The sequence below is a fragment of the Camelina sativa genome, chromosome 7 (genome assembly GCF_000633955.1).
Source record: "Camelina sativa cultivar DH55 chromosome 7, Cs, whole genome shotgun sequence".
NCBI lineage: Eukaryota > Viridiplantae > Streptophyta > Magnoliopsida > Brassicales > Brassicaceae > Camelina > Camelina sativa.
Window position 1 is genome coordinate 4,927,509 of NC_025691.1, and position 21,537 is coordinate 4,949,045.

General features: G+C 34.5%; 3 protein-coding genes across 4 annotated transcripts; 2 read left to right on the forward strand and 1 right to left on the reverse strand.

The window, feature by feature from the left end:
* Nucleotides 6,005–7,579, forward strand: LOC104700353 (myb-related protein Myb4-like). Its single transcript, XM_010415869.2, has 3 exons — nucleotides 6,005–6,292; nucleotides 6,397–6,526; nucleotides 6,977–7,579. Exons 1-3 carry the CDS (start codon nucleotides 6,160–6,162, stop codon nucleotides 7,473–7,475), a joined length of 762 nt encoding a protein of 253 aa, XP_010414171.1. The 5' UTR covers nucleotides 6,005–6,159; the 3' UTR covers nucleotides 7,476–7,579.
* LOC104700355 (cysteine--tRNA ligase, chloroplastic/mitochondrial-like) lies at nucleotides 9,395–13,147 on the forward strand. 2 transcript variants are annotated; one of them, XM_010415871.2, is made up of 9 exons: nucleotides 9,395–9,789; nucleotides 9,880–9,943; nucleotides 10,799–10,960; nucleotides 11,396–11,566; nucleotides 11,653–11,934; nucleotides 12,001–12,126; nucleotides 12,275–12,478; nucleotides 12,557–12,658; nucleotides 12,762–13,147. In XM_010415871.2, exons 1-9 carry the CDS (start codon nucleotides 9,446–9,448, stop codon nucleotides 12,993–12,995), a joined length of 1,689 nt encoding a protein of 562 aa, XP_010414173.1. In that variant the 5' UTR covers nucleotides 9,395–9,445; the 3' UTR covers nucleotides 12,996–13,147. The 2 variants fall into 2 exon arrangements, with proteins under 2 accessions (XP_010414173.1, XP_010414172.1); XM_010415870.2 differs by lacking the exons at nucleotides 9,395–9,789; nucleotides 9,880–9,943; nucleotides 10,799–10,960 and adding an exon at nucleotides 11,115–11,304.
* Nucleotides 17,029–18,034, reverse strand: LOC104700356 (protein LIGHT-DEPENDENT SHORT HYPOCOTYLS 3). The gene has a single exon (XM_010415872.2). It carries the CDS (start codon nucleotides 17,893–17,895, stop codon nucleotides 17,236–17,238), a length of 660 nt encoding a protein of 219 aa, XP_010414174.1. The 5' UTR covers nucleotides 17,896–18,034; the 3' UTR covers nucleotides 17,029–17,235.

A 21,537-nucleotide genomic window follows, 5' to 3' on the forward strand; every position in this document is an offset into this window, starting at 1 on the left:
AGCCACAACACCTATCTGCGCTTTGAGTGTTTGGACCACCGACCACTTCTCATCTGTCTTGACCTCACAAAAAAGAAGAGAAAAGGAATTTTCAGGTATGACAGAAGATTAAAAGGAAATGATGAAATTCATGATCTAATCGAAGCTGCTTGGCAATATAACCAATATGAATTAGTTGAAGAGAAGATAACCCGATATCGTCGTGAAATTATTACCTGGACAAAGCAAAAGCATCAAAATAGCCAGAAGGTGATTGAGGAACTTAGACAAAAGCTGGATGATCTAATGTCCGATCATGAGACGAAAACCTCTGCTATCTCCAGTGTCAATCTCTCTCTTCTGAAAGAAAGCAGAGGAAGATTTTTGGAAACAGAGGAGTAGAAACTTATGGCTTGCACTTGGTGATCAAAACTCTGGTTTTTTCCATGCGGTTACCAGAGGAAGAACAACAGTGAATAAATTCTCTGTAATAGAGGACGATGATGGCCTACCTCACTATGAAGAAGAGAAGATCCTGTCAGTGATTTCCGAATACTTCACAAAACTCTTCACATCCCAGGCATGTGATCACTCTTCTCTCACCCACAAAGTTATCCAACCCTGTATCTCACCAGTCACAAATGAAGCGTTAATACAAATACCAACTTATGAAGAAGTGAAAAAAGCCTGTTTCGCAATCCATGCTGATAAGGCACCTGGTCCGAATGGCTTCTCTGCGGGTTTCTTTCAGTCCCATTGGAGTACCATTGGCACTCAAGTAGTGTCTGAGGTGCAAGCTTTCTTTTCAAATGATGCTCCAATCGCAAGCGTGAACCACACACATATAAGACTGATCCCGAAAATACAAAGTCCAAAAGCAATGGTGGATTATAGACCGATTGCCCTTTGCTCGGTCTTTTATAAGATCATATCTAAGCTCCTTTCACGTCGGCTCCAACCTGTGTTACATACAATAATATCTGAGGATCAGTCAGCTTTCGTACCTCAATGTGCCATGACTGATAATGTATTGATTACACATGAAAGCCTGCACTACCTTAAAACCTCGGGAGCAAAATAAAGGTGCTACATGGCTGTTAAAACAGATATGAGCAAAGCCTATGATAGGCTGGAGTGGGACTTTATTAGATCTGTTATGACAAGAATGGGTTTTCATGAGAAATGGATCCGATGGATCATGCAGTGTGTTTCAACTGTTTCCTACTCTTTCCTTCTCAATGGATCTGCTCAAGGACAAGTTTCTCCCTCAAGAGGAATCCGACAAGGGGATCATCTCTCCCCTGACCTCTTTATTCTCTGCAGTGAAGTCCTCTCCGGACTTTGTCGCAAAGCTCAGATAGAGGGCACTTTACCTGGTATTCGAGTGGCTTTGGGAAGACCACGAGTCAATTTTCTCCTTTTTGCTGATGATACGATGTTCTTCTGCAGATCACACCAACAAAGCTGTGAAACTTCACTGAGTATCATTCACAAGTACGAACAAGCATCTGGACAACTGATAAATAAATCCAAGTCGGCCATTACCTTTTCTGCTAAAACTCTAGAGGTAGTGAAGGAGAAGACCCAGCAAATCCTGGGGATCCAAAAGGTAGGAGGATTAGACAAATATTTAGGACTCCCAGAGTTTTTTGGAAAGAAAAAGAAAGATATGTTTAACCTTATTACTGATCGCATCCGACAAAGAGCTCGAAGTTGGGCTTCAAGACCACTTTCCACTGCGGGGAAAGCCACAATGTTAAAATCCGTACTCTCCTCTATGCCTTATACCATGTCTTGCTTCAAGATCCCAAGATCTCTTGCTAAGCGCATCCAATAACTTCTAACAAGCTTCTAATGTGACTCCTCTGAAGAAAATAAGAAGATCAGCTGGGTGGCTTGGTCTAAGCTAACAAAATCTAAGAGTGATGGAGGTTTAGGATTTCGTGACATACCTAATTTTAACGACGCCCTCCTCGCAAAGATTAACTGGCGAATCCTGACTAAACAAGACAGCCTACTCGCAAGGGTGTTGATGGGGGAGTATTGCCATTCCTCAACCTTCCTGGACTGCTCGACACCAAATTCAGCTTCTCACGGTTGGAGAGGCATCTGGCTTGGCCGAGACCTTTTGAAACCTCACCTTGGAAAAGCCATTGGAACTGGAGCGGATACTCTGTTGTGGTACGAACCATGGATTTCTCTTTCAAAAAGAATTGTCCCCATGGGACCACCAACAGAGACTTCTTCTGATATGCGAGTTAGTAGTCTCCTCAACCCCTTTTCAAAAACCTGGGACCAAGAGAAGATCAAGCTACTGTTACCAGTATGCGAAAAAGAAATTCTTGCTATTAGACCAAGTACAAAAGGAGCAATAGACTGTCATATTTGACTGCTTACCAATTCAGGAACTTATACGGCAAAATCAGGTTATTTAGCTGCCTCCAGAAAAGACAAAGATTTTCCAACCCATAGACAAGCCTTATCCTCCTTTAACTGGTACAAAGAGGTCTGGAACCTTAAATGTCTCCCAAAGATCAAGTTTTTCTTATGAAAAGTTATAAATGAAGCCTTACGAGTAGGTGAAAACCTGAAAATCCGTGGAGTGTACCCTTAGGCGGCGTGTCCTCATTGTCAACAGACGAAATCAACCCTCCACCTTTTGTTCCATTGCCCATTTGCCGCCCAGGTGTGGGAGCAAATACAACTTAAAGTTCCAATCGTCCCTAACCAGATCACCAACCTACACATGGGACTTTAGCTAGTCAATGTTGGAATCAATCTACCCCCTGTGGGCATTGGGCAAGAGCCCCTGTCCCCCTGGATCCTCTGGAACATTTGGACTACCCGAAATAAAAAGCTTTTCAACAGAAACAGGCTTTACCTCGAGATGTTATCTCTCAAGCAGTCACTAGTGCTAAGGAATTGATCGCGGTTCCCAGAAGCGAGCCCCAACCGGCAGTTCACGGAGTATATACCATTTCATGTTTCACAGATGCAGCGTGGTTAGTTGACTCCCAGGAGGCGGGCCTCAGCTGGATCCTTATTGACCACTCCCGACAGTCGAAGATCCTAGGCCAATCATCAGCGTCAAATGTAGCCTCTCCGATCTTAGCTGAAGCGATTGCTATATCTCTGGCTCTTCAACATGCCCTAGATATGGGCTTTAAAAAACTTTCTCTGGCTTCCGATTCACAGATGTTGATCAAAGCCATCACTTCAGAGTCTCCATCGAAGGAGCTCTACAGGATTCTCCATGATATCCTAGAACTATCTGATTTGTTTGATGACATTTCTTCCTCTTTTGTGAGTCGAAAACTCAATCGACGAGCGAATGAACTGGCTAAATCCTCTATCCATTCGGTTTGTAATGTACCACTTTCGGTTCTGGTTTAATATATATTCCCCATTTATGGGCTTGACAAAAAAAAAATGCTCAAATTTAACCATGAATTACTCTCTCAAATTAAGAGATCAATTGTAGTACTTAGGGATCGTATCCACAAGGACTCTAGATCACACAATAGATTTAATAATCTTTTAATTATGCTAAACCAAAATATTAATTTAAAAGCAATGCAAAAACAGAATTTAAAAGTGTTGTAAATTCAGGAATTAAAAACGCTAGGCCTAGGGAAATTCTTAGGAAATCATGGAAAATCAGATCAATTAATTAAGTAAGCAGGATTCAATAATTAAGCATCGTTCTTGAACTCTAAACACAATTATAAAATAAATCAGTTCTCACTGCAAATAATATCTAAGTTTTAAAACCCGAAAATCCAAATCTCTTTGCAAAATTCAAGTTAAAAACAAGCAATAAAATCAAGTTTAGATAAGTTCACAAAATCACTAATTCAAATCTCTTTGCAAAAAGTAATTTTGCTCACCAAAGGTTTTTGTCAAGAAAATCAATTATATTCTCATATTAATCAATAATCCTAAGATTCAAATCTAGATGACTAATCAAAGATCTAGCATTAAGAACAACCTATGGTGAAGAACAAGAAAGATAATGAATCCAAACAATTAATCAATCTAACAATCTATGAAATCCCTAATGAGAAACCCTAAACCTAACAAGCAGATCTACTCAGACATAATCAATGAAAAACAAATCATATTATGAATAAATTGCATTAATAGATTAAAAGAAGTAGAAAAGGAGTTCTGAATCTTCTCTCGAAGGAGTTTTGATTCTTCTCTCGAAGGAGTTTTGATTCTTCTCTCCAAAAACTCTCTAAAATCTCTCAGGGTTTTCTCTCTCAAAAATTGCAGGAAAAATAAAGCTTAGGTCTAAACAATGACCATAAAAATCCTATATATACTGTAAAACACGTCTTGGGCCTTAATTGCAAATAAGAAAAGCTTGGGCAATTTCTGTAAATCTTCAAAATTTGTAGTAAAACTTCCGAATCGGCTTGTAGAAACTGTGTTGATCGATGTCATGGTTGCATCGGTCGATGCATCCTCCTGAACTCGTCTCCCGGTTTCGCATCTTAGCATCAATGCTTGATTGTGCTCCAAATCCTCCTATTTAGCTCTATTATGCTCTCATCCATGGTAAATCCTATAAAGACTCAAAAGATTTTAAAAATACCAAAAAGACTCTATAAATAAGACTTATAGCATGGCTAAAAACACTTAAAAACCATGATATATCAATGAAATACTAAGGTTGAATAATAACTTTGACATGTAGCTCTATCGCGACGACACGTCAATTTTTTTTCAGATTGTTTTTCTTTTAATATATAAGAGATATTTTTCTATGAATTACCATGATTAATCGTAAAAAAAAACAAAAATTACCGTGAACTTTCCAAAAAACGACACCTCATTACAGTCTTGACCACAGCAGGAGAACCTCCTGTCGTTACTTATCANCTCATATTAATCAATAATCCTAAGATTCAAATCTAGATGACTAATCAAAGATCTAGCATTAAGAACAACCTATGGTGAAGAACAAGAAAGATAATGAATCCAAACAATTAATCAATCTAACAATCTATGAAATCCCTAATGAGAAACCCTAAACCTAACAAGCAGATCTACTCAGACATAATCAATGAAAAACAAATCATATTATGAATAAATTGCATTAATAGATTAAAAGAAGTAGAAAAGGAGTTCTGAATCTTCTCTCGAAGGAGTTTTGATTCTTCTCTCGAAGGAGTTTTGATTCTTCTCTCCAAAAACTCTCTAAAATCTCTCAGGGTTTTCTCTCTCAAAAATTGCAGGAAAAATAAAGCTTAGGTCTAAACAATGACCATAAAAATCCTATATATACTGTAAAACACGTCTTGGGCCTTAATTGCAAATAAGAAAAGCTTGGGCAATTTCTGTAAATCTTCAAAATTTGTAGTAAAACTTCCGAATCGGCTTGTAGAAACTGTGTTGATCGATGTCATGGTTGCATCGGTCGATGCATCCTCCTGAACTCGTCTCCCGGTTTCGCATCTTAGCATCAATGCTTGATTGTGCTCCAAATCCTCCTATTTAGCTCTATTATGCTCTCATCCATGGTAAATCCTATAAAGACTCAAAAGATTTTAAAAATACCAAAAAGACTCTATAAATAAGACTTATAGCATGGCTAAAAACACTTAAAAACCATGATATATCAATGAAATACTAAGGTTGAATAATAACTTTGACATGTAGCTCTATCGCGACGACACGTCAATTTTTTTTCAGATTGTTTTTCTTTTAATATATAAGAGATATTTTTCTATGAATTACCATGATTAATCGTAAAAAAAAACAAAAATTACCGTGAACTTTCCAAAAAACGACACCTCATTACAGTCTTGACCACAGCAGGAGAACCTCCTGTCGTTACTTATCATCGTCACCAAAATACATTATAAAAACATTAAAAGAAAAGAAAGTTGAAAATTACTTTGGACTGTGTGGATCAAAAGTATGAGAAATTTTTCAACTTGGAGTTGTCCCACGGTTGGATTGTGTTTATATAATATTATGTGTGTGTATAAATATAATAATAAGACGCTAAACGTCTACATCGCATACTTCCTTCAAGCATTTGGGTTCTTTGGCTCATATAAAACTCTATACCCATCCCAACACTTGGCCTAAATTCTAATCATTTAACTCAACTGAAGACCAAATTCTTTTTATTCTAGTGTTATTTTCTTGAGGTGCAACGGAGAGAAAGAAATGGGAAGAGCACCATGTTGTGAGAAAATGGGGATGAAGAGAGGACCGTGGACTCCTGAAGAAGATCAAATCTTGATTAACTATATTCATCTTTATGGTCATTCGAATTGGCGAGCTCTCCCTAAACACGCAGGTAATTTTCACTTTACATCATATATAAACAATTCTTGTTATGTAAAAGCAATTTTGATCTTTGAAAAAGAGTATGTATAAGCAATTTTGAATTCTGTCAATTAGGTTTACTTAGATGTGGGAAAAGTTGCAGACTTCGTTGGATCAATTATCTGAGACCTGACATCAAACGTGGCAATTTCACTCCTCAAGAAGAAGAAACTATCATCAATCTGCATGAAAGCTTGGGCAACAGGTTTGTCTCTCTTTTTTTTCCAAGAAAATTAATCATCAAACCAGTTCCACAATTTTCTTACAATTTGCAAAATAAAATGATTTTTTATAAACAATTTGCAAAATATTTTAACACCGTGGGATTGAGGAGATTCCTACCCGTGATTTCCTCAGACTCATACCAATTAGGCTAGTTAATTATTTTGTTTCAATAAAGTATTTAATATTAAGAAACACACAAACAAGATCTTTACTAATGTTATTAGAAAAGATTTGCACCTTGATCAATGCAAAACATATGCCATGTATTAGCTTTTGTTTTTGTTGTTTTCTTCTATCCCCATGTTTTCTGCTGTAACTAAAAAGCAATATATATTATATTAAAGTAACAAATTGATGAAATCTATACTGTATTATATGTGATACACTTTCTTAAAGTGTTTTAGTATTGTTTGTTTTTTATTATTTTTAGATGGTCTGCGATTGCTGCAAAGTTGCCGGGACGAACCGACAATGAAATAAAAAATGTTTGGCACACTCATTTGAAGAAGAGAGTCAACAAAAAACAAAACAATGGCGGAGACACCAAAGACATTAACGGAATTAACGAGACCAGTCAGACCACCACACATGATGAAGACAAAGAATCTATGATTGTGGAGACAACCTCTCCGCAACAGTTTTCTAGTAGCATTACGACGTTTGATATTTCAAACAACCATATTATGTCGTACGAGGATATTTCTGCCTTGGTAGATGAGAGCTTTTGGTCGGACTTCGTATCGGTAGATAATTCGAATCATCATAAGGAGAAGAAGCTAGAGGAGGATTGGGAGGTATTGCTAGATAGGAATATTAAGAGAAATAGTTATAATAATTCGGAGTTGTATGATGATGACATGGAGTTTTGGTTTGAGCTTTTCACTAGTAATCGTAGAATTGAGGAATTTTCCGACATACCTGAGTGTTAATTTTAATTTGTGCTGTTTTTGTCGTTAAGACTTTGAAAGAGTCTTTTTGTAATCCAAATGAATAAATTAAAAGTCCTTTTTTCTCTAATTTGTAAACTTTTGCATCATGTCTTTTGCGTTTGCATGTAAATTATAAGAATCTTTTAAAACGTTTCTTTAAATAAATAAAAAAAATCAGTAGACATTTCTTTATAAAATACTAGCAAATAATCTTCCCATTTGAACAAAGATGAAATCAAATCTTTCTCAAGTTCAGAATCAACATCGCTCTTTAATACCATTAGCGTTTTCAAAGTGAGATGCCTACGGTAGATACGTGGCAGCTGAGAGTTCTCTGTTTCTGCATATGGCTCTGTTTTGACCGCAAACTCATCAAGATTTCCGTTATCATCAGCCACATACTTTTCATTCATCACAATTAACTTTCCACCTCCCTGGTTTGTTTTTGGGATCTGAGGGTCAAAATGCGTCAGAGTCCAATGCATTTAACTAACTATAAGAGTTAGAGACTGATTAGGAGTGTTAGACAATACTAATATCTATTTTGTCCCAAAATATGCTAAAACCGATAAAATATTGTTTAGAAGCAGTAAACATTTTTGTTAGTGTTTCTACGATCAAAATATATCACAATCCAATACATTTGACTAATTATAAGATTTAGAGATGGATTATGAATGTTTAGAAACTTACATTAATTTCGTATTTTGATTATCTTATATGTTAATCACTAATTTTAACACATTAAACCTTTTCATACTTTAATATAATCATTTTTCTATATAAATTTCTTTTGACTATATAATAATAATAAATAATAATTGCACTTAAATTGCAAATATTTTACTTACTAACTGCACATATTTTCATATTGAAATTAGTAATTTAATAGATAATTTTTCTATTAGAATTAGTGATATAATATATTATTTTTGGTTTTATATACTTTCAAAAATATTAATTGTAATTCTTTTATTTTTAAGATTTTTTGTTAAAGACTTTTAAAACAGATATTAGATGAAAAATATATATGTTTCGTAGACCTTAAAATGTATGGATGGTTCCTACGAAAACATCAATAATACCATTCCGGTCCTACTTCATACCATTGAATTGAGAGTATACGATTTAATCAATGATAATGATAAAAACGTGTGTTGTTTAAACGATCATAATTTACGATTACGCATACGTAATATAACACCAACAAAATTTCTTTGAAGTTAAATAGAAATTCTTACTTCATCATCACTAAAACATTATCTTTTTGTTTAATACTAGTCGCCAATTTTTCACGTTTAAAATCAAGATAATATTGTGATTTTTGTCGTTGTGGATGCATACGTCATAACTAATACTATAGAGTATTCAACAAGCTACTAAGCTAGACATTATGAGTTCTCTATAAACTTTCATGAACAACGAAAACTAAATGTTGTTTTTGGACGTTGTGTAATTTAATGTTGTTTATTGTTTTTGGACGTTGTGTAATTTAATGTTGTTTGAACTAAAACGAACACAAACCTCAAAAATCGGTTCATACAAACCGTTACATGGTTTGGTTTAGAGGGATTTTAGACCAGGCTGATCACTGATCCTTCTTATATTGTTGAGAAGTTTAACCTAAAATTTTGTGATTGGTTTAGGTTCAAACAACATTAAATTACACCATGTCCAAAAACAACATTTAGTTTTCCGTTGTTCTTTAAATTTAACCTAAATTATATATATAGGATTAATCCTGATCCATCCAAGACTATCACTACTTGTCCAAAGATGATAAAAGTCTCATTTGAAACGCTTCAATGTCTCCAAGTCCAAGTCTTGATTGAACCGAACCGGAATATAAAATCGGTTTACGAAAACCGTTATTAGTTCATCAGAGGTTTTAGCTATCCCTCGCCGTCTTTATCTAATCCGATTGCTTCATCTCCTTGGGGGAGGAGGAGCTTTAGCGTTCCACAACACAAATGGCTTCTTCTATTCTTAATCTCTTCAAATCATGTAGACCCTTTACTCCGATACGCTTCTCTTCTCTTCCCAAGTCTCAGTTCAGAAGTCAATCTCTCTTTAAACCGGAAAAGGAAACTCAAGCCCGTCGATGTTTCACGACTCTGTCATCACTAACGGACGGTGGAGATTCGATTCCAGAAGGAAAGGAGCTGTGGCTGCACAACACGATGAGTAGGAAGAAGGAGCTGTTCAAGCCCAAGGTCGATGGTAAAGTTGGAATGTACGTTTGCGGTGTTACAGCTTATGATCTCAGCCACATTGGGCACGCACGAGTCTACGTCACGTTCGATGTTCTCTTGAGGTATTGACTTGGATAAAAGAAGCGTTTAGTTTTATTGGGTGATGGGAAAGTTTTGATTTTTTTTTGGAATTTTGATTGGGAATTAGGCAGGTACCTTAAGCATCTAGGATATGAAGTGTCTTATGTTCGAAATTTCACGGATGTGGATGACAAGGTGAGATCTTTTCTGTCAAAGGAGCTGCTTCTTGGTTTAAGTCATGAGCAACTTAGTTCTGTTTTAGTAGTTTAGAGAAAGCTATCATCCTTCAGGGGAGTTTTAGTGAGAACCTCTTATACAACTTAAGCTCTGTTTAGATGTTTAGAGACAGCTTCTGGAGTTCCTTCATGAGAGTTTTGTTAGTGAGAACTTCTTAAGATTGAGTTTTGTGGCACCGTTTGATTAATAGGATAAGTGGCCAATGTCTGTTACTGCATTTAAGTTATTTCGTTTCTTTGTGGCTACAATTCTGTTCCTCGGGAAACATGATCATCCTAATGGCCAGAAGAATTGATTGAGCAGTTGAGAAATTTGGAGCTGTATGATATTGTCAGCGTCTTTAATACTGTTAGTCCATCTCACTTACTTGTGAGAGGCTACATGTGAACTTTTTCGACTTATAAAGCTAGCTGATATTATTGGTTTTGAGGGTGGTGGGGATGTGTTCCTATAATATACAAAATTGGAAAAGATCAGTATTTGTCTTTGTCAGGGAAGAGTTCACTTTAGTTTTATCCTTTCTGTCTGTGTCTGCCCTTTTCATATGCCTGTTTGATTGCTACGTTCATCTGCCTGCTGTTGTGTCACAAACTTTGAATAACCTTTACAGAGACAATTAGTGTATTCAGCTCGAAGCATAGAACTAGTTAGACATTTTCCGTCCCTGTATTATGCTACAAGGATTTCACTAATCTTTTCTGTTTTCTTAATCTGTCTCTGACTAGATTCTGTTATGTAGACTTTCAATTTGTCTTGTTGAAGCTGCCTGCAGCTAGATTCCCAACTGACTCATCAAATTTTAAATTTTTGTAGATAATTGCCCGAGCGAATGAATTAGGGGAAGATCCAATCAGTTTGAGCAGACGTTTCTGTGAGGAATTTAATCGAGATATGGAACAGCTTCAGTGTCTAGATCCTTCTGTCCAACCACGAGTCTCAGATCATATACCTCAAATCATCGACCTGATCAAGCAGGTTNGCATAGAACTAGTTAGACATTTTCCGTCCCTGTATTATGCTACAAGGATTTCACTAATCTTTTCTGTTTTCTTAATCTGTCTCTGACTAGATTCTGTTATGTAGACTTTCAATTTGTCTTGTTGAAGCTGCCTGCAGCTAGATTCCCAACTGACTCATCAAATTTTAAATTTTTGTAGATAATTGCCCGAGCGAATGAATTAGGGGAAGATCCAATCAGTTTGAGCAGACGTTTCTGTGAGGAATTTAATCGAGATATGGAACAGCTTCAGTGTCTAGATCCTTCTGTCCAACCACGAGTCTCAGATCATATACCTCAAATCATCGACCTCATCAAGCAGGTTTGAACTTAAGTACTTCACTTTGTCCTCATGTTGCTAAAAATGGCTAAAGATATATATATATATTCATATGCGATGTTTTCCATTTCAGATTCTTGACAATGGCTATGCCTACAAAGTTGATGGAGATATTTACTTCTCAGTCGACGAACTTCCAACATATGGAAAACTGTCTGGACGAAAATTAGAAGATAACCGTGCAGGCGAGAGAGTCGCAGTTGACACGAGGAAGAAACATCCAGCAGATTTTGCTCTGTGGAAAGTATGCATTTTAATTTCGTTTTAGCGCTACATTTTATATACTGGCTTTCTCATTTAAGTCCTAGAAGAGTTTCAAATTTTTGGCAGGCTGCAAAAGAAGGGGAGCCCTTTTGGGAGAGTCCGTGGGGAAGAGGGAGGCCCGGTTGGCACATAGAATGCAGTGCGATGAGTGCCGCTTATCTCGGTTATAGTTTTGACATACATGGTGGCGGAATGGATCTTGTGTTCCCTCACCATGAAAATGAAATTGCTCAGAGTTGTGCTGCTTGTGATAGCAGCAACATCAGCTACTGGATCCATAATGGTTTTGTTACTGTTGACTCCGAGAAGATGTCTAAATCCTTGGGGAACTTCTTCACAATCAGACAGGTAAACATTTTTAGTTTTGCTATTTTCCTTTTATATCAAACATTTATATGTTTATTTCGTGTTCAGGTTATAGACCTTTATCATCCTCTTGCTCTGAGACTTTTTCTAATGGGAACTCACTATCGATCTCCTATCAATTACTCTGATTTCCTCCTCGAAAGTGCTTCGGAGCGCATTTTCTATATTTATCAGGTAAACCTTGTTTCTTGTCAGTTAGAAAGTTGCATTTGTGGAGTACTTCTCTTGTTTTTTAAGCCTAAGGTGCTTTACGTTGGGGCATAACATTATGTTCTTCTTCACTACAATCCTTTGAAGATGATTCTCATTTGCTTATTGACAGACGTTAGACGACTGTGAAAGCGTTTTAGGCGAGAAAGATTTGGCGTTTGACAATGATTCTGTTCCTTCAGACACTTTGACAATCATCAACACATTCCGTAGTGAGTTTATTGCCTCGATGTCTGATGATCTCCTTACACCTGTAACTCTGGCAGCAATGTCAGAACCATTGAAAACTATCAACGATCTCATTCACACCCGAAAGGTATGTATAACGTCTGCTCTTACGTTTATATGTTTCAAAAATTGGTTAATGATATAGTTGATCATATGCTGATTACAGGGGAAAAAGCAAGCAAGAAGAGAAGAGTCACTTAAGGCTCTAGAGACAACAATCAGAGATGTTCTTACTATCTTAGGGATAATGCCCACAAGTTACTCAGAGGTACAGCTTCCATTATATCAGAGTAATGATGTTGCGGCAGAGATTATGCCCACAATGTTACTCTCTAGTGTTTTTTAACTGTTCTGTTTCCTCCAATCTCCAGGTTCTTGTTCAGCTAAAAGAGAAGGCGCTAAAGCGAGCTGGACTTGAAGAGGAAGATGTGTTGCAGAGAGTGCAAGAGAGAACAGACGCGAGAAAGAATAAAGAATATGAAAGATCTGATGCAATTAGGAAAGATTTGGCATCTGTTGGGATCGCTTTGATGGATAGTCCTGAGGGAACAACTTGGAGACCAGCCATTCCTCTTGCCCTTCAAGAACCTGTAACTACACCTTGAGCTTCATAACTTATACTATATTAGTCTCTCTCTTTTTTTCGCAACTTATACTATAATTTCTATTCTTTTTTAGTGGTTCATAATATTTTTGTATCATTCTTGTTGATTTCGACTCAACACTAAAGAGTAACATTGGAGTCTTGTTTTATTCATTTTTATGCTCACGTTCAGCTACTTGTTATATAACGGATACGCTCAATAATCATAGGAAGTTGATCAAAAAGCTTATTAATCTTACATTTTAGAGTTGTTTAAAAACATATATACACACAAACCCATACTCTGTTTTTTTTTTTTTTTTTTTTTTTNGTCCCCCATACTCTTTTCCATACATTTACTTCAGGAAAAAAATTGAATCAAGTTGAACCGAACTAAGATCCGTTTTGGTTCATTTAATTCCAGTTTAGTTAGGTTATATATATTTGTTTTTCCAATTTCTTACTTTCTGAAAATATATATATATATATATATATATATATATATTGTTTTTTTGTTTATTTAACTTAAAGAAGAAGCAAGAAATGTTAAGTTTGGATTTGGAGTAATGCATATGTGGTGGAGTCTCACAAGGGTTTCACTAAATATTGGTTTTGGGTGGGTAATGATGAAACAAGAGAATCATGTGGAAAATTCGGGGACCCTCTCGTTTCAATGTCGATTGTCGCCTCAATTTTATTTCTTTCTTTTAAATGAGTTATTCGTATCAATCCAAAAATGTGAATAAAATTATGATGGAACTTACGTAATCTGAATAATAAGTGGATGTTGATTCTTGAAAGGTCCTTCTTGTGTTCTAACCATATATGGAAAGGCCATAATTACCATATCTAAGTCGAAAGGCCAAGGTCTTAATGGCTAATGCCCACTTATATTCTCATAATTGAGTATTATTGTTGTAGAAAATTCTCGTAAAATGAGTTGTCTTGAAGTTTATACTTTGTTAGTGATGGATGGAGTACTTGTCGAACACATTACATCCACAATATTAGTGCCCTACGTAATTGGAACAAAGTTTTCTTTTTATTTGAAAAAGGTATATTACAAACTCAGACTATTTTTTTTTGACGTCATGCATAAAAATATGTGCAAGAACATTGTTCTAGCTCAAAGTAGAAACCTTTTATAGACTGTCAAAATTTCGATAGCATTGTCGGTCGGATCAAAAGGGAATACTGACCCCAAGAGAAAACTGATTAGGTGAGAAAGAAATTTTCATATTTGGAGGTAGCTTTATATGTAATTATTGACATCTTAATTATATATTATTAAACAATGGGCAGAATGTGTCTACATTTTTTAATATGAAAAGTTGAAAGATGAAACTTAATTTGAAAAAGTGGGGATTTTCACATAGAAAAGTATAATTGAAATATATAACAGATATAATTTCGTATATAAGAGATAAGCTACTCAAGTCCTTTTCATTGAATGATTCATGAATCCGTGGGTTTCAAAACGTAAAGGCGAATCGAAATGTAGAATTATAGAATTGCTTTATCATTTCAACTGAATTTTACAATATGTGTAAACTCAGAAATGGACAAGAATCAATAAAAGTTGAAGGGTTGGGGTCTTCGAGTGCTCTGCGAGGAACAACTTATAGAGACAAGACAAGTGAGAGACAGAACTCTGGCTCTACCTCTAACACACTCATGAATGATGCAACACTACACAATGTACCAAAATAAGTATTATTTTATTTTATTTCATTTTATAAAGAGATTTTAATATTTCATCTCTGTACACAAATGAGGATATCAAGGTACCAAAAGTATTACATATATGGTTTAAGGTACTATAAAAATGCTATAACATACGTTGTTTGATTATCAAATTTGACAAAGATTGTTTCATCCGCTGGACATAAGTGTTGTGTGACGCTATCTAAACTTTTATATTGATTAAAACTTATATAACTTATTAATTAAAAATGTGTTCAATCAAAACTTTTTCAAGTTGTAGTTGTCATTTTCAGTTTTTTTTTTCATTTAATTATCAAATAATTTAACTTATTTTATGAAAATGACCCACAAAAAAAAATCAGATACCCATCACAAAAATGAACCAGCAAAAATATTTAGTAACAACAAAACTGATATGTTTCTCTCTCTTTAATCTCTCTCTACCTATATAATTTACTGTAGCTAGCAACCATAACTACAATTTTTAAAGGATTTAGTATTTTCACAATTTACAAGTATGTATCACTTTATTTTTTTTTCATCAATAGGATTTTATTCATAATATTTTTCAAGGTGAATTACAAAGAGCTGGCAAGGAAAAAATTCCTTCCAGAAACTAAAGCTGGCGAGTACATGAACAAGCATGTATCACAATATATGATTTGTGGACCTTATTTATCTGTGTCAGTTTAATTGAGAACCTGGCAATATGCATAATGGAGGAACAAAATCATTAAGCCTACATAGTCATTTGACTTCGAAAACATATTCTATGTATCGTCACTAGAATAACATAAATAAAAAGAAAAATTGAAAAGCTATTTCTTAATGTAATTTGCTAGATATATCATATATGGAATCATTTTGTTATTATATAATTCCGTTATTCTTAAGATTACAATTAATTAACTAAATAAAATGATGCTGCACTGCTATTAGAAGAAGTTGTCATCCTTTCTGCAACAACTAGAGATTGCATCTTTATGTTTCAGAATTGCATGCAACTAGCAATCATGAGGCAATTTTCTGTATTAGGGAAGTAAACCCTATAATCAGTTGCGCTGTTAACCATTTTTTTGTTTTGTTAATAATATTAAGATGTCTTAAACAATGATGATAGTAGTATTAAGTATTAACTACTAAGTATAGATCACTTTAAGAAATTAAGAATGCAATCTAACTGTAAGAATGTCATGTATATGACTATTATGTATAATATAGTATTTTGCAACAGTATAAGTACGTCACTCTTATAAACATCACGTAAAATCAGAACATCAATTAGTTTTTCCTCTTGTTGGTTGACCTTGACAATGGTATATCATATGTTAGTAAGAAGTAAGAACCGTAGTTATTACATACTTCTTCTTTTTTTCTGACATCCGTAGTTATTACATACTTAGTGGCTAAATCACAGCATCGAATTACCATAATTAAATTTAAAATACAACAGTATCAATTACCATATCCACAAAATCTAGGGTTTATGCAAAAGCAAACATGCACAATGTTCGTCTTGAGGAAAAAGTATGTACTAAGAAACATCAATGTGGGAATTTTTAAGGATTTTTTTTTTGTTTCCTTTCAACAACAGTTATAATGTTGCTTTAAGAGAACATATCACTCACTAGTAAACCTATGAAACCTACTTAAACATGAACAACAAAATAAGTTTGGAGATGAAACAAAATTAATTACGACAGCGTATATATTTACTGAAGCACGCCACGTATATATGCATGTGAATATTAGTGAGTGCGTGGGAACGAGTTCAGTAAATAAAATTTTTGAGGGGAATTTGAACATGGAGAAAATTTCATGAATTTTAAATAGATAGTGCAATCACTGTCAACTACTATAAGACCACTGTTAGTTCGCTGTCACTTTTAGAAAACGACCACTGCTTTGCATCAAAAGAAGAAAATCAATAATACCATTCTAGACTTGTAGTATCATCATACTACATAAAACGATTTTAAAGTAAACCTAAGACCTCTCTGTTTTAGAAAAAGAAGAAGACCAATATAACGATGATAGTTATGATACATATTCATATATTATATATACACATAAATACATTTGAATTTCTCTTTTATTAGATATAAATAAAAACTGAAAACCCTACCTTCCTTCCCCCAACATACACTAGTAACAAAAGAACCCTTAAGTTCTTCTACAACTGAACACATAACCTAAAATTAAAANTACCATTCTAGACTTGTAGTATCATCATACTCCATAAAACGATTTTAAAGTAAACCTAAGACCTCTCTGTTTTAGAAAAAGAAGAAGACCAATATAACGATGATAGTTATGATACATATTCATATATATATATATATACACATAAATACATGTGAATTTCTCTTTTATTAGATATAAATAAAAACTGAAAACCCTACCTTCCTTCCCCCAACATACACAAGTAACAAAAGAACCCTTAAGTTCTTCTACAACTGAACACATAACCTAAAATTAAAACCAACATATAACAAAGAGACGAATTCACATTTCAGATTACATAAAATACTCCATTTCTCTTATATTATTATAAGTAATTACTTCTCAAACTTTAATTGAGTAGTAGAACTAGTACCCGATAGCATTTGAAATTGCTGGTGGCTAGCTACGGCGGAAGAAGACGAAGCAGACGACTGAGGAAGAGGACGCTTACGCTTCTTCTTCTCATAGCTAACACCTCTGGCTTTGCTCTGCATATCTCTAACTTCCCTTAGGTAAAGCCTAACGGCACGAGCTCCAAAAGGATTCGTCTCAGGCTTACCTCCGTTCTCTTCAAAGGCAGCTCGAAGACGACCGATGAGTGCGTCGAGACTTCCCCAAGCTTGTCGGAGAGGACAAGGACACGGTGCCGGAGGATTTGGATGGCCGTAAAAGTGACAAACGTTGGTGTGGACTTTTGTCTTACCGAACTGGTCCAAGTAACGGAGGAACTCGAGCACGTGAGCTCCACTGCATCGGGAAAGCGAAAGCGGTGGCCGATGGTTCCTTAAGTACTGTCCGAACGTGTTCCAGTCTCTCCTCTTCTGGTTCTCGTAACGGCTTGAGTTAGCCGAGGGTGAGGAAGAGGAAGACGGTGGTTGCGTTGCTTCAGCTGCGGCGGCTCCGGTGACGGAGGAGGAGTTGTTTGTGATGATGCTGAGGTTTGTGACACCTCCGTAAGCTGAAGAGCCTTCCATCAATTGAGGAATCATATCCATTTTTTTAACAGATCGATCGATGTTGATTAGTTCTTGATTCTTGATCTTCTTGGTGGATATGGAGCAGCACAAATTGTGTTTGTGCGGTTGGGAGGTATAAGGTTACTTTGTGCAGATATATATTTTGCGTTATTGAGAATATTATTTTCTATTTTTGGGCAAATTGAGAATATATATTATTATAATTAGAGAAAATAATAAACTTTTTCGGGTTTTTTTTTTCTTTCTCTTGTTTTGTTATTTTTATATTACTCGAGATAAGTGGACTATAGTTTTCATATCTTTACTCTTTTGTATCCATTGTTTGTTTTGTCCCCATTTGATATCAATACCGGGTTTGGTGTTTTTAACGTAATATTTTGAAATTAATGTCGATTAACTATATAGCCTTTTGGGACAATACTAAACGAACATTTATGAAAAGTCTTTCTAACAACTTCATAACTTGACTCATAAATAATACTGGACTATAAATAGAACAACTAGAACTGAAGAAGGATCCTTGAACTCTACTGGGATGTTATGTTCGTTTTAGTGGCTATATTTTATATCTTAAATACTCTCATCACTTGGTAAATAAAAGAGAAAATGGTTGTAGCTTTTAGAAAAAAAATAAACGAACGTATAGTGTTTATATTTGGCTTCATTATTTGATAAAGACTTGTAAGCTTGGATGTCTCCTTTAGTCTTCTACTTCTTCTCTCGCTAATTTTTTTTCAATGAAAAATAATTTTCTGTCGCTATAAAAAAGCAGAAAAAGGAGTTGGGCAATTTAGGCGTGGACAAAGGCAGCCAAGAAAAAAAGTTTGAAAACGATGGAAATTAGAATTTTCTTCATATATAACAAAATTGAATATTTTAATTATATATTTCCATCAATACTGTAGAACTGATTGACAGTTCCTTTGTTATTTTACAAAAATAGCCCTCAATTCTTCTCCCTTGGACACATATGAAAAGGGCTTTTCTTCGGACCATTGTGCAAAAGATCTTTATTATCTATAATATTTATTTTGTCCCGAAATTATTTAGAGCATGTTGCCTGAAAATGCTTAAAAAAATATAGAGCCAAGAAGAAAGTTAGACCATAGGCTCGTCTCCGCTTTCAGTAAATTCTTTATTAACGTAGAAAAAGGTACTAATTCTAGTCTAATAAATAATTTGTAATGTTATGACTTATGACCACACAAAAAAAAAAGCTATACTGTATCGACCCAAAGTGCTAAATACAGTTAAGGAAAACTACGCTTATTTAGTGTATAGACTACTAATTATTTTTATTAAAAGAAAGTGTATAGACTATTTAGACGATAATATATTGATCTAAATTCGTAGGTTTTTAAAACGAGAGATCAAAATGGATATTTTAATCTTTTCATGTCACCAATGTTCGATTAATAATATAAGTTATAGTGACATTTCACATCAATATCACGTATCAAATGAGAAAATATATAGACATTGGGTTTACTCTAGAATTTTTCTAGATCCAAAACTAGTTTTTGGTAACAAAGTACAAATGTAAACTAAATTTCAACCTCGTATAAGAAAACATATGCTCTACCAATTGAACTCTCTACCATTAGCATTAGGTTAACATTGTCGAGTTGCTCCGCAAATGTATTCACAAAACGACAAAATATTCTGGCTAGATCATACAAAACTACAAAATCAATCCTCGTTTACATAAATCCCTAAATATGTATAAACTACATCATCCGCAAAGAACATTATTATATATTGTTAAGTTTAATTAAAAAGTCTTAAAACACTAACTTTCCTCAACTATTTATCATTGAACACGACACACATTGCAATTAGCTTGGTACTAGCAGTGGCTCGAACTTCGTAACACTGCTTTTGTAACTATCAACGAATATTTAAGTAACCAGTGTACTCTCAACATTTTCCTTACGAGTTATAAATTAGGTACTATCACCTAGAAACTGTATATTCTCAATACGTTGAGGGCGTCAATGTTTTGCGTGCACATGCACAATTTTCATGTGTTGAGAGATTAAAGAAGTGTTTTTTATACTAATAGCCATCTCTTTATCAACAGGAAAATCCAGTCATCAACGAATTATGTCGTTCTGGTTGTTGTTTCTTTCCAAACTTGATCCGGGGTAAATTGTACTATTATATGGTGTTCAAATTTAACGATTTGCTTTAAATAAATCATCTAAGTTACGTTTTTCTATTAAAACCTATAATTACAATCAGTAGTCGAATAAGTTACACTTATTTTACTAATATTTTAGGTTATCGGACGCACATCGAGGTATATAAATGTTAAAACAAGAAAAAAAGAAAAGAGAATAATGTAGAAAAACTTTTAAATGTACTGAAAGTGGCGAGAGGTTCATAATAAATAAAGAAGATAAAATTGGAGATGGGACCTGACATCAGTCAATGTCACATACTAAATGAGGACAGTAACTTTAATTTCAGAACACACAAACAAATTTACACCGACCTCTTTGTGTCCTTTTTTTCTTTTGTTTCTAAAGACAACATGCACCCAATTTAATGCCACCTTCGTTTTCAACCTCCTTGGATACATGAAAACATTTATATACCAATTCATAACATTTTACTTCACATGAACTAGAAAAAAGTAGTGAAAGAATAACATTATATTATATTTGATAGAAGTTACTTGCTTGTAGTAGTAGATAACATATAACATGTTATTGTTACTCGTATTAACGATACAATATTTTATGTATGCAACACATTCATCTTGCATATTGCACTAAAGTTGGGTTTGATTGCATTAGCATTTTCAAACTTGTTTATGGACACTACTTAGTAATTACATTCCAAACGTGGTGAATAGCAAAGTATTTTCGGGTCCACCCTACAGTATAAGTCATGACAAAAGTGTGGTTAGGACATGAAAATAAGCTCAACATGCCACAACACTGGATCAGGAGTGTCCTCTCTGAGTTTTTAGTTAACTGACAATTAAGGGACCAAATGCCAAAGTAAATGGTTCATAGAAATATATGCAAACAATGAGGCAATATATCTCATGGAACCAAAAATCAGCAACGAATTATTTCCGTCTTTATTTAGAGTTGTAACATTAGTATAATAATAGGCCATGCATCCATGAATTGTATGTTAGATAAAGAAAGAAAAAAATATAGAACTTACATTTGTTTAGATCTAGTGAATATGATGATAATCTCACTAAATATATAGTGCGTTCTCCATAGTTTTTAAAGTTGTTTAACGCTTACAAAAATGTTTACGCTTTTTTTGCATCTATCTTTTCTTCTATCTATCTCAAACTATAAAACTCACTGTTTAATTTGTCAAATTGAATTTATGTTTGTAAAATTTGTTCCTATGGTTTGGCCAACCGAACCTATTTACATTTGTACTAGTTAATTTGGTTCATAATTCATCTCACGTGATTGGTTTGACAAAATATAAAAGTATCACCCTCATCAAATAATAATAGATAAGTACCATTCCATTTGTTAATCATTCTGCTTGATTACGACGCGGCGAAATTTAATTTGAGTAAAAACATATATCAAAGATTTGGTAAAATCTAGAAGTTGATTAACTAGAACAAAATCTTAAAATGGAACAAAACCCTACACCAGATTGCTTTCCCTTTCTTTTTTCTTA